Source organism: Astatotilapia calliptera, chromosome 15, assembly GCF_900246225.1.
Source record: "Astatotilapia calliptera chromosome 15, fAstCal1.2, whole genome shotgun sequence".
NCBI lineage: Eukaryota > Metazoa > Chordata > Actinopteri > Cichliformes > Cichlidae > Astatotilapia > Astatotilapia calliptera.
The window spans coordinates 619422-633463 of NC_039316.1; the positions used below are offsets into that span (position 1 = coordinate 619422).

At 41.0% G+C, this 14042-nt stretch overlaps 1 protein-coding gene across 1 annotated transcript; it reads right to left on the reverse strand.

The window, feature by feature from the left end:
* Window positions 1-1900: 1900 nt before the first annotated feature.
* On the reverse strand, window positions 1901-11423 carry psmc1b (proteasome 26S subunit, ATPase 1b). Its single transcript, XM_026142507.1, has 11 exons — window positions 11366-11423; window positions 10798-10851; window positions 10094-10190; window positions 9677-9801; window positions 9058-9243; window positions 8349-8477; window positions 8156-8252; window positions 5271-5460; window positions 4280-4431; window positions 3683-3837; window positions 1901-2227 (listed from the first exon to the last, which is right to left on the reverse strand). The coding sequence occupies exons 1-11, from the start codon at window positions 11366-11368 to the stop codon at window positions 2093-2095; spliced, it is 1323 nt and encodes a 440-aa protein (XP_025998292.1). The 5' UTR covers window positions 11369-11423; the 3' UTR covers window positions 1901-2092.
* Between the last annotated feature and the right edge of the window lie 2619 nt (window positions 11424-14042).

Below are 14042 nucleotides of genomic sequence, written 5' to 3' on the forward strand. Positions count from 1 at the left end.
AGTGAGATGACAGCGTGTGGGTTGCTGAAATGTTTCATCAGTCGCAGCTTTGTTTCTCAACCTTGATCTTAGAGAGAAGACCTTTGGTATCCTGAGACTAAACTGATACAAGGCCCCAAAATGTTTTAAATCACAGTCAAAGCTATTTTAACAGCAGAACTTTGAACATTACGACTCTTCTCCATACAATCCCCCCCCAAAAAAAATAAAATAAAAAAAACATATGATGCAACAGTCATTATGACTGTATTTATAATTAGATATGATTAATATATCTACAGTTACAGAGTAGCAGTGGAACTGGTCACCAAGACAGATCATCCTTTAAATATCTTCTTAGATATCTTAGTGGAAGCTTTAGCCCGGCATAGTGCGTCTATGTGTTCCAGCCGGGCTCCTCGCAGCCCTCTCATCAGGTCGAGTAACTAACTCAAGTTGAGCCGTTTCATTTGTTAATCTGCTGGAACTAATCGTGACTTCTTACTGAATTTGTTCAGTGTTTCGCCCTGTTTAACGGGAGAAATGGCCATTACATAAGCAGATATACATTTTTCCTGCTATTGCTTTGCATCTCTCCGACTCTCTCTCACACATTTGTGTCTTTTCTTTCAATTGTTTGCTCTTTGCAGAATCACAGAGGCGAAAGCATGAGCTCTGCTGGTTATTTTCCAGCACAAATGGCATATGAAACATAATATTGCTGTTTTGTATGTATGCCTTACGATCCCCTTTTCTCACCTTAAACCTTTATGTTCTTAAAAAAATTAAGGGGGGCGGGGGATATGTGGGGCTTACCTGAGACAGTATCAGAGAATGATTAGTCAGCCATTAGGAAAGACTTTGAGCTGTTTAAAATATACAAATACATTGATACAAGATTTGCAAGGCAAATAAGTATTTAAATATTCCAACCAACACAAAGACAATTAAAGGCATTTCTGATACAGCACTTTGTTCTTTTTTTTCTCTAATACGGGGGAACTTCAGGGGTTTTGTTGTTTTTTTGGGAGAGCGCATTAAATGGAAACTATCAAAGTGTGTCGACACCCAGCTGCATCAGCTCATATTGGTGCGTGTGTGTGCACGCGCTCACGGGGGCTGTTAATACCCAACCCCAGCCTTGAGCTGACAGGGCAAATGTCTCATTATAAAACACGGCACCCATCTGCCGGCACCCAAACGCGCTGCGCTTGATTTAAATGTTTTTCTTTTTTTACCCCTTTCAATTCTTCCATTTGCTGAATGAGCTGCAGTTGAAATGCGTGACTGATTTAATAAGGCGAGAGAGCTTGCGAGGAGGGGGCTGCAGAACAGCAGCAGCAGCTCGGTCCTCACTGGAGCCCGGTGAGTGGTTTGATGCCCGTGCTGCATGGGGCCACTTTCTGCTGAGCAGCGAGTTGCACATGGCTCCACATCAAGAGGAATTAAATCAACGCTGCCGCTCTCCGTGTGTCACACTGCAGCAAGGGCAGCTTAGCTGGATTTACTTAACTTGGAGGCTGATTTAAATAGGGGAGGGGGTTGTGCGCACAAACATAAACATGTACCAAAACCCACTCTGCATTCTCTAAACACTTAAAAAGTTGGGCATTAGTGCAGTGACATTATGCAGCTCCTGGAGGTGACGGCTGAGTGAAACATCACAATCAGGGCGTTTCATCCCAAACATTCTGAGAATCTCTAAATAGCCAGTGTGCTGTGCTGCGTATGGGGAACACACAAAACAAGACTTTGTGTATTAACAGGACTATTTATGACACTCGGGTCAACGGGAGAAGTCTCATAATTCATGTGAATATCTCAAAATGTTGTAGCCAACCAATGAAGACTACAGGAAGTGAAAAGGAAGCAGATGCTGCTGCAGCAAAGTGAAAGAAAAAGTGATGAGAACACGCAGTGATTAGATATTATATTTTGTCATTTATTGTTTTAACACGTAACGGTTAAAGGAGAGCGGGATAAGCCAGACATGACATGCACAAAATATATCAAACTCTCTGAGGAGGCGACTCAGCTGCTGCCTCCTCTCTTTCACACAGCGATAGATAGTGATGGGGTGGGGAGGATGAGAGAAAACAAAAATGTTTCAAGGTTAGAGGTAAAGCCCCTCTGGCGTGCCCTCCTGCTTCTTGTACAGAACGTTCTCCTTGGACTTTTTGAAGTCTTCGTTGGTGACTTTCATTCGGCGCTCTCGCAAAGCCATGAGGCCTGCTTCTGTGCAGATGGCCTGGAGGATGAAAGGAGGAAACACAGGGAGAGCAACAAGAGTCAAACTGGAGGAAAAACAAGCACGTTACACAGTCTAAAAATAACGTAGACTGGTTGTGATAACAGCTCTGATTTGTGCTGTTATTTAGATTCTTAAGTTTATCTTCCTGGATAAATGCTTCATTGAATAATCTCAGGCAAAACCTACGAACATCTAAATAGAACGTGAAAACGGCTTACTTGAAGGAATTCGATACAAATATGTGACAAAGCGGTACGAGCTATAATAAATAAACAGCCGGTTGTTTGTGGCTTGACTTGATGTCAAACTGACCATGAACAGTCATGTCAGTCAGAGTCAGACAGAGCCTTAATGTTTAATGTTTGTCTGAGGAAAGAAAGGACATCCCTAATATTCAAACTCATTGTTTGCTTCCCAAACATTTCCATTTAAATGTCATCCAAGAAATCTCCATGTGTCATTCTGCCACGCTCCACACGAGGGCAGCAAAGCTGTGTGAGTGATCCGAACACTTTGGGCCAGGTCTTTTTTTAACGGGGAGCTTAATAAAGTTAATTAAGTGTTGATGTGAAAATCATTTAGAAAATCAACCCCCGCTTGCTTTCCTTCAAGCAGCCTTTTCTGCTCATTTTATTCCCCGTTTTGCTGAGCCACAGTGTGAACTGGCTCGCCGCCAAGCCCTCACACAATCAATAGATGGCTGCAGCATCAGAGCGAGGCCGGAGCAAATGAAGAAAGCAGGACACAGCTCCTCTGCTAGGATGCAAAGAGGCTGGACATGCTTCGTATTTCACTCATGTTTTAAACAGTCCAGCAGAGATCCCTACGCCAATTCAGATTTCAGGTTGAGCATCTTTATCGATTTCTATTTTTCACACAAATGCACAAAAAAATTTAATGGGGTGAAACATTTAAAAACCATCTAAATGCTTTGGCAGACAATTTGAGCTTGGTGTTAGCTAATGCTAAAGCAGTAAAGTGGTTAATAGACTGGTAGCTAAAACTGTCAGGTCTACAAGTACAGCCACAGTTTCAGCTTTTGGAAGTGAACAGCAAACTTTGTGGGGTAATTTCTTAACACTGAACAAGTCATTTCATGGTAGTTTTATTTGTTTACTAATTTTTAAAGTTTAAAAAAATAGTTTTAATGTGAAAAATTATTTTCCCTGTGAATTAAAAATGGATTTCCTGTTCGGCAGAGTCTGCATGGAAGGGAAAAAATGAGCAAACTGAAGTTTGCATTGAGCAGAAAATTCAATACAGTTCGAGTTCAGCCTCACAGCATTCACTTGGTCAAACCATCACAGCTGGAGGACTGGGAGGGAAAAACTTGTGCTGAGCTAGAATGTGTCAGTTTCTGTCTTCAGTTATTGTTTTTTGTGCTTCTTTGTACTCTGAAGAAAAAGGTGTGAGTGCCAAAGAGAGAGAAAAAAGCCTGTAGTCTTCTCTTACCTTGATGTCTGCTCCCGACAGGTCATCCTTTGCCAGGATGAGGTCATCGAGGGTGACATCATCTGCTACTGTCATACGGCTGGTGTGGATCTGGAAGATCCTTCTTTTGGTCTTCTCATCGGGAAGGGGAAACTCAATCTTACGGTCGATTCTCCCTGAGGAGTACGACAGAAAACAAAACATCACAAACTGACTGTGACTCTGTTCTGCCACGAGTCTGTTAGTCTTCAGCAGATCAATGAGTCTCACTCAAAAACCGTCTTGTTAATCAAACTCAGGTGATCAATCGTACATTAATAATGCAGGGAAGATATTTATGGAGCTACTTTTCTCATGACACTCCCAACACTTTTCGTAAGCAGGACTTGGAGCAGTGTTTGCTAAAGCTTAGACAGCACTGAGTCTTTTCTGGAAAAACACTGAGGAAGAACATTTTACTGCTCGTGGCTGATTAGAACAAAATATGAACAGTCACTTCCAAAAGCAGCGCTGCAGTGACTCAACAAAATGCAGCCATGTCCTGAATGTCAGTCTAGTTTACAGTACTGTGGATGTGAATAAAGATGGAAGGCCGGTGACAGTCACACTGGTACTGACCGGGTCTGATGAGAGCTGGATCGAGCGTTTCTATCCGGTTGGTGGCCATGATAACTTTAACGTCTCCCCGCGAGTCGAAGCCGTCCAGCTGGTTGAGCAGCTCCAGCATGGTCCTCTGGATCTCCCTCTCACCGCCGGAGTTAGAGTCGTACCTACACAACACAGGCAGTGAACACACCACGTTAAAATCAAAGGCATCCCCTACATTGTCTCCCGTCATGGGCTTGCTTATGGTCCTCCATCAAACAGGCTTCATTTGTGTGGCACCTTTTATTCAGCTTAAAGTGAAGGCTGAGAATTAATCAAGATAAAAACTGGAGAATGTGCTGGACAAAATGTAGACCTTCATCGAGGAGAAAAGGAGGAGGTGGTGCACTGACTGTCGAAATCATAGTGCAGCCTAGTAACCTGCAGTCTGAGGTTCATACAACAAAGTCTGTTTGTTGCAGTGATCTCACAGCGCTCAACAAGAGCAGCACATGCAGCAAGCAAAGAAAAAGAAAACAGTTACAATAGACACATGGGCAGAGGATGGGAACAGTGACACACACTGCTCAGAATTGTTTTATCCTTTAAAGTTTTTACAAACAAATCAGGGAACTGAGCAGCTTTTAATGTCAAGTAGTGCCATATTTTCCTAGCAGCACTACACTGTGCAGCCACCACTTTGTGCAAGCTGCCTGTGGTCACAGAAACACACAGACTACACCCTGAACTATTACAACCTGCAGCAGGGTGAGAGGCAAAATGAAGTGTAAAACGTGTAAGAAAGGACTGTGCAGTGTAACTGATAAACTCAGCATCCTGTACTTGAGATGACGAAAACCCTGCAGCAGCACATCACCTTGCACTGTTAATGTGCTGTGAAAGTATATAAAAAAAACGCCGCCATTTATCACACATACTAATCAACACCTTGGCGTCCCCTTCCAGCTCCTCAGCAGCACAGGTAAAGCATCACTGTGCCGATGCTTTCAGAGCTTCTTTTTACCTCTTTGTGCCGATGGCGTCAATCTCATCGATGAAGACAATTGAAGGGGCGTGCTCCTCTGCTACCCTGAAGAGTTCTCGCACCAGCTTGGGCCCATCTCCCAGATACTTCTGGATCAGCTCTGAGCCCACCACACGCAGGAAGGTGGCTGATGTCTGATTGGCTACAGCCTTGGCAAGTAGTGTCTTACCTGGTACATGCATAACAGAGGAAAGCGTAAAACATACCTGCCACACGTCTATATAACTCCCTAAAAGAGTATAGTTTAATCCAAGTGAAACAGAGTCCAGCGTAGGACTGGACTCTGTTTCACTTGAACCTTAATCTTTCATTTCAATGCAACATGAAGAACAGTTAGTCTGTGACCATGAGCCTGCATTCAATTGCGGACATTTCCAGTAAAAATGGCGTCGCAAAGAGCTCATTACACAAATGTCATTTCCTGTGGCTGCTGACAGAAAGATCACCAGCTACAGTTTCTAAGAAGGCTTAACTCTTTACCCCTATGGAAGCCTCCTAAAAGTAATGCTTTAAGCTTTGTGCAGTTTGTGTCATATTTCAGGCCTGCTTACAGAACACAACGACTGGCTTTGCATCAGAAGTTAGTGAGGGTGATCTCTGCCGACGCAGCTACCCTTGAAAAATTTTTTTTTGTAAATTTTCTATTCTAATTGTCCTCAAACAAAGTTTTTATTGATTTATACTGAGGCGTCAGAACCCATCATTACGGGTAGACGGGAGATCATCAGATGGAATCTTTATAGGGGAAAGAGTTACACAGCTTTCCATAACATAATCACAGCTAACTCGCTTGTATTACTCACTTAGCTTTATCGCTTTCCATGCATTATGTATTTAACATTACTGGAAATGTTTTATTAGAAGTTAAAAGGATTTTATGAACTCTGAAGATAAAATATTAAACACTGAGCAGCTAAATTAGGAACTCAATCATCTGCACAGTTCACAGACACGATGGCCTTCACACAAAAATACCTTCACTGAAAGAAAGTCAACTTTCTGCAGTCGCCGTACTATTATTTGTCTGTTTAAGATATTTCTCAAAATCCCCTCAAGACAACCATTTTTAGAGTGAAATTGTGAAACTATGTTGCTATGTTTGTTTGGACGCCCTTGAAAATTACAGAATAAATAGCCAAACATATGAAGTGTACCAAAATACATAGCTTTGTGTAGGGCTGGGCTATATCATACCGTTCACGGGAATACCAGTATAATTTTGGGCAATGATAGAAAAATGAAATATCGCGATAGAATATGGGTAAAACGCGCATGCGCACACGTCGGAAAAAGCATGGCGGTGAAAGCAGATCGTTAAATGAAACATGAACCAGAACTGGTTTGTAAAAATGCTGCAGCTTCACTGGTGTGGAACTGGTTCAGCTTTCGTCCGTCAGATACACAACAAAGCACTATTTCTGGTAGCGCATGCTAGCGGGCCGTCGTTATTACCGTGTTTTTGGAAAATACGTCACACTTAAAATCAATCCTTTGATTTTTCTGAAAATCGACAGAGCCCCTTATAATCCCGTGCGCCTTATGTATGAACTCTGGTTGTGTTTACTGACCTCGAAACGATTTTATGTACACGGCGCTCGAAAATCTGTTAAAGGTTTCAGTACGACTTTGCTGAGCTACGAAGCCGCACCGCTTGATGGATTGTCGGAGCATTACGGCTATTGTAGGCGGAGCCTCGCGGAGTGATACGTACTGTGCTTCAACATAATATTACTGTATTGTGTGTGTATAACCTCTTTTTAAGTTTTGTGGATGTTATACATGGTTATGCTGAGGATATGTCGGCCAGTTTCCACTGGAAATGTTTTTTGGTTAAACTGTCAGCGAGGAATTTGCACTGTTACATTTTTATATAACTTAAATGCACATAAAAAACAGCTGCTTGTTTAAGTGAAAATACATTGATGGGGTTTTTTTTTTTGCACTAATAAAGTTGCGGAGTTGTAAAGTATTTTGTCTAGTGTCAATTATATCGTCAATTATATCGTTATCGCAAATTTTCAAATGTATATCGTGATAAATATTTTTGGTCACATCGCCCTGCTCTAGCTTTGTGTTTTTCAACATCTCTGGTTCAATTCTAGCAGGAGAGACAAAGCCCCACTGGGGAGGTGTCAGGAGGAGCATCTGGCGTATAACTCTCCCAGATCAAACATGCAGAGCTGTCTGCTGTGGCGACCCCTCGTGGCAGGAAAGCAGCCCAAAGCATCTTTCTACGTGAAACGGCAATGACATGCAGCGCCTCATAAAAAACACCAGCGAGCTCCAGACACGACAGTGAAATTTACAGCTAAGTCAAAGCACAATGCATGTCCCAGTCATTGTGCTGGGACATGCTGCTGACATCGTCTTCAGTCAAGAACAGATTTTATGTAAACTCATAAAATGAGATATTCAAACAGTGTCGTGTGATTTCTGAGCAGACATTAAGCGATTAAAATATTATAAACACTTGTGGTGGAGTTCACTGTACAACCAATCACCACCACAACAACAACAGTAAACAGGACTATCACTTCTTTTTAAAGGCAGAAACTGATCTTTGGACACTTTATTAAAAAGAACTGATGGCAGAGTTTTTCTTTCTTTCACACTGAATATCATATTATAGTGCCTTATAGTGGAGTTTGAAAATTACAGAAAAGTATTAATATTTAAAGGTTAGATCTGAAAAGGATCTTAAAACTTCTAAGAAGTAGGATGAATGGAGAGATGACACAAAACCACTAAAATGATTTCATAGGTTATTATTTCCCTACAGCATGACTAATATCAGTGTGGACACTAATGTTTGTTGGCAGGAGAAAAAAATTTTAAGAGCCTAAACCCACAGTTCAGAGACTTACCTGTGCCAGGTGGTCCATATAAGATGACTCCTTTGGGAGGCTTAATGCCCATCTCTTCATAATACTCTGGATGTGTAAGAGGCAGCTCCACTGACTCCTGTTAGAAATTTGTTTAAAAATGCAGTTAATCTCTAAAAAGAAGCACTTCACTATAAGACGTCAGTTTGGCTTCTGGCTTCTTGTCATAGTGTACCTTAATCTCCTGGATCTGATTGTCCAGTCCTCCGATGTCAGCATAGGTTTCTTGTGGGGCTTTTTCCACCTTCATCACCGTCACCAAGGGGTCAGTGTCATCCATCAGTACCCCAATCACAGCATGAACCTACAATAATATACAAACACAAGACAACTAGTGTGAATTTTTGAGGTCAGCTAAATTCAGTTTTGGGGAATTGATTAATACTCACTGACCCAAGGTCAATGAGTATTAAGTTAGGTGGTGGAGTTGGGTCAAAAACACTGCTGGGAAGTTCATTAACACTTTTTTTTTTGGTCTTCACTGGTCCTCTAAACAGGAGGACAAAGGAGGGGGGAACAACTAAGCTGTAGTGCCTCTTCACCTCACTGTGCAATACCTTTTGTGCAATACTTTTGTAAATAGTCAACGGTGCAATAGACTCAATACTTGAAATGTGCAATTCACTTGTATTTTTATTCCTATTTATTCTATTTATCCCCTTCGTATATTTTATTTATATTGTCTCTGTATATATATATATATATATATATATATGGGTGTGTGTGTGTGTGTGTGTGTATATATATATAATATTCTGTAACTCTGTAACTTCTGTCGGTGCTGTGCTTTTTTGGAAATCGAATTTCCCAGAGGAACCCACCCGAGGGATTAATAAAGTTCTATCTAATCTAATCTAATCTAAATAAGAAAATATTAATATTACCTTGTGGTTGAGCAGGACAGAGCAGCCTGGCTCCAGAAGATCCTTATCCACAAAGGACAGGATACTAACGTAGTGCTCTGATCCCACTGAGGTGGACACAATGGCATGGTTGTCATCTATGATTTCTTCCAGAGTGCCTACAGACATGGGGGTCCCCCGCAGGTCATCTACCTTTGACCTTTCCTCCTGTAAACACAAACAGCACTGGAATAACTTCATTTGATCCAGACATGGAGCACAAAATGAAGTCAGGTACAAATACTGTCAAGATGATCCCACGCTGCTTTAATTATGCTGAGGTATCTGGGTTACAAAAACAAGCCAGACCTCAGCATAATTAAAGCTCCACTGTGTGTTTTTAACCCAGATATGCTTTTACTGCACAGCAATGTGTTTGGGATCATTGTCATTTTGAAAAAGGAAGTCATTGGAAGTCAGATGCTATTCAGGTGGTACTGCATGATGAATTTGAATTCTGAGGTCATAATTAATTAAATTAGTTAAATTAATAATTAATTTTGACAAGATCCCCAACACTACTGTTTTGTTTTTGGTAACTTCATTTCACCCAGACCTGCAACACAGAAAGAAGTGTGGTATTTGAGGTGCAAATGCTGACCTCCTGTTTCTCTTCCAGGGGCTTCATCTGCTCCTGGTTCCTGATAAACTCTTCCTCCATAAGCAGGTAGTCTTTGATCCGTTCCTGCTTCAGCAGCTTCAGGCGGCACTGAGTGTGAGGTGTAACTGAAAGCAAACAAGCAGAACGTCAAAAAGATGCACAGCATATAACCCAGTTGATACAACCACAAATATTATGTCACACAAAGGAAAAGATTTCAACTTTAGAAACTGCCAATTATCCATGATATCTTGAGTAAAAACAAAGTGTCCAGGGATGCATCCAATGAATTCACACAGAATATCGAATAAAAGCATGGAATAAAATGTAATTATGAATGTCAATTTTCTGATCTACAGGAAAACAAGCTGGCAGCAGAGATTTTTGTTCCCAGTGCAAAGCTTTTCACTCCTTTACCCAATGGTAGTTTGCTTGCAGCATCTGGTCCCTTGGTCTTCTTCTTTTTCTTGCCAACTCTGGTGGGTATTGGAGGCTCATACTTCTTTTTCTTATCCTTCATTTAGCAGAAAAAGAACAAATTAACAGTGGGAAACATTATATACAGTTTCAAAGCTCAAACTACTTATGTAACAACATAAACACATCCTATCAGCCTATTATGTAGGACCTTTGAATACATACCAATACATACAATCCATTTCCTCAAACCATGACGCCAGCAAAATGCAACCCACTATGTAAGGAAGCCACCAGATCCCCTCACTTTAGAGGTAAGAATTCAGTTTCATGTCTTTCATTTGGCACTCGTCTGTTGTACAGTCATGGAGAAAAATGCACATATTTTTTCTGTTCTTTCAAGATTATCCCACAGAGTTTAAATAATATTTTAAGTCCAGGCTCTGTGGAGGCCAATCCTTGACTGATGGTGTTCCATTGCGTAATATTCTATCCACAAATGCTTTTACTGTGTTGGTTGTGTTGGGTTCATTACCATGCCACATTAAAAAAACAAGTCTGGCTCATTAGAAGTAAAATGTGGCATGAAAACCTTTGCACAGTATTGGAAATAAAAAATAGTGACAAGAAGGTACGAGGTACTTGTTCAGACGTCACTGTAAAGATAAACCTTTGCTACCAAAACAATCAGCTGGCATTCTCACCTTGTCATCCTTCTTGCCTCCTCCTGGACCGTGGCCTCCACTCTGGCTTTGTCCCTAGAAGAAAAACACACTTGTGTTAACACAGTAGAAATTAAAGAACGAGTTCACTTTGTCTCTTACAGACGATTATATCTGTAAGCCAAAATCACCAGTTAGCTCAGCGATATATTTAGCGCCTCACAGGCAACTGGAAAGTGCTAGCCCTTTATTTTACACCACGGGAAAAACAAACTTTAACAGAGAACCCGTTGTGCTTTTTAAAACATTACTAACATTAGAAAAATAGATGAAATCATCGATCGAAAATATGAATGGCTTAGATGGCTGAGAGCTTCGACAACGGCACCCGAGGAAAAAAGCAAATGTCGCTAGCCTTTCCTTTCGCTAGCAGACTGATGTTTATGTTTAATTCCATTTTTACTCCACATGTTATACATAAAATAGTCTGAAAGAACGTGGCAGCGCGTATACTGGAGTTTAAAATGAGAAGAATAAAGTTTAAGTAGCAAATAATAGGTTTCAATATTTTAATTTTAAGAGCCGTAGAGAAAATTGCTTGCTCACTTACCATTGTTGCTCGTCGCTATCGAGTGACGTCACAGTACGGCAACACTCCAGGACAAAAATGTGTCAGCCGGAAGAGTTTCACTGCATGGAGAAGTGAGTTGGCAAAAACCTCTATGTTTTATTTAACGTTCTGTGTAAGGTTATCGACCAAAGCCGTGAACGTGATATTAAACATTATTATGTAGTTACTGTGGAATAAAACAAAAAACAACTGGTCCTTCTTTTATTGATTAGCATGGAAATACTTAAAGTGAATACTTAGCAGTTGATAAGTAGAGAAAGTAAGTCACCAATTTAGTACATTTTAATAAGGACACAGATATTTTTTGTTCACAATTCATTTTAGGGATAGAGATGTTTGCAGACTCCAGTCCAAATTTTGAACATCTTTGCCAAACACATCATCTAATTTAAGTGGTATTACATACAGTGGATCTGGTAAGAATTCACAGTGCTTCACTTCTTCCACATTTTGTTCAAAACCACTTTAAAAAACAAGTCCCACGTGTCATTTGCTCAATACTTTGTTGAAGAATGTTTTGCAGCAATTACAGTCCATTTTTGAGTATGACGCTAAAAGTTTTGGGGCAGTTTCTTCCATTTTTCTTTGCAGAACAAGTCAAGCTCCATCAGGCTGGATGGGAGCTGTGCAGCCCTTTTCAGATCTCTCCAGAGATCTTGAATCAGTTTTAAGTCTGGGATTTTGCTGGACCACTCAAGAACATTCACAGAGTGGTAGCAAAGTCACTGCTTTGTTATCTTGGCTGTGTGCTTTGGGTCATTGCCCTTTAGAAGATGAACCTTTGCTCCATCTGAGTTCCAGAGTGCTCTGGAGTAAGTTATGATCAAGGACATCTCCGTACATTGATGCATTCATCTTTTTCTCAACCCTGACTCGTCTCCCAGTTCCTGCTGCACAAAAACATCCCCACAGCATGATACATGCCACCACCATGCTTTACTGTAGGGATGGTACTGGCCAGGTGATGAGTGGTGCCTGGTTTCTTCCAGACATGAGGCCTGGCATTCAGGCCAACGATGCCAATCTTTGTTTCATCAGAGCAGAGATTTTGTTTCTAATGGTCTGAGAGTCCTTCAGGTGACTTTTGGCAAACTCCATGCAATTTTGACTGTCATGGCTGTGAATACTGTACATGTTATATTTTTGTATTTTATTTTTAATTTTTATTTGTGTATTTTGTGTAGAGTATTGAGGTGAAAAATTAATTGAATTCATTTTGAAATAATGCTGTAACATGACAAATGTGGAAGAAGTGAAGTATGTGGAATTGTAAATATAGTGCTTTTCTACTCTACCTGACTACTCAAAATGTTTTGCACCACTTGACTCACCAGTTCACACAAGCAGTTCTTCTCTATGTAAGTGCTTTTTATCTAACATTCAAACACACTCACACCCCATCAGAGAGCAAAGTGGGGTTAGTACCTTGCCTGAAGTAGCCAGGGATTGAACCACCAACCTTCTGATTTAGTAGCTGACCTGCTGGACCTCCTGACAACACTTACCACCAGAAAGTGTTATGAATACCTCCAAGTGTATTATAATTATAGGAAAACGAATTATGGTTTTTACAAACATACTTTCTTTATGGTAATCTTTCTAGCATAAACATGTTCAGTTTTATTGTTTTTGTTGTTGTGCAAGGTATTTTGTTCACATTAATTTCTAAAAGCAATAATCAGTAAGGCAAATAAGTCTCTAAAGCATGGAGGGTCAAGGCTCACTGATGCACATAGAGAATGAAAGCTGGCTTGTGTGGTCCGATCCAACACTTGAGCTACTGTAGTTTAAATTGTTCACAAAGTTAACACTAGTTCTGATACCAAAACTGTGCTAGAATACACCGAGCAGCGCAGTTTCTTGTGTGTGTGGCTGCCGAGCCTGAGACCAGTCAGAGTGCCCATCCTGACTCCAGTCCACTGCTGAAAGCACCAACAATGGCTACCTGATCATCAGAGTGGACCATGGAGCAATGGAAGTAATTAGTCTGCTCTGAGGAATCACGGTTTGTTGTACATCATGTGTTTGTTTGTTCTCCAGGTGCATGTGCATACCTGGAGAACACCTGGCACAAGGATGAACTATGGGAAGAAAACCAGCAGGTGTGATGCTTTTGGAAATGTTCTGCTGTGAAACCTTGGGTCTTACTTTGACGTGTACCACCTACCAAAACATTGTTGCTGACCATGTACACCCTTTCATGGAAACAGTATTCCCTCGTGGCTGAGGTCTCTTTCAGCAGCAGAAATCGCACTTCTACAAAGCAAAAGTGGTTCAGGAATGGTTTGAGGAGCACAACAACGAGTTTGAGGTGTTGATTTGGCCTCCAAATTCCCCAGACCTCAATGCAATCAAGCATCTGTGGGATGTGCCTGAAAAACAAGTCCCATCCATGGAGGCCCCACATCACCACTCATTATGCTGATTATGCTCTGGACTATACCAGAGCACAATCAGCGGTCTAATGGAGTCCATGGGACAAACTCAGTATGAGGCAGGTGGTTATCATATTATACCTGATCTGTGTATATGTATATGTAACTCCATATGACTCTTTGACCATTAGTTGACTTTAAACAGCAGCACAAACCTCTAATTATTAAACATCTTACTGTTAAATCTGTAATTATTAGCATTACTTTGACTTTCTGCTGGT

Excerpts from the sequence above, each read along its gene's own strand:
- psmc1b (XM_026142507.1), bottom strand. Across the intron at positions 10,191-10,797 it reads GAGGCAAGAAGGATGACAAG|GATAAGAAAAAGAAGTATGA; the intron begins GTGAGAATGCCA and ends TGCTAAATGAAG. Across the intron at positions 3,838-4,279 it reads TCCAGCTCTCATCAGACCCG|GGAGAATCGACCGTAAGATT; the intron begins GTCAGTACCAGT and ends CGTACTCCTCAG.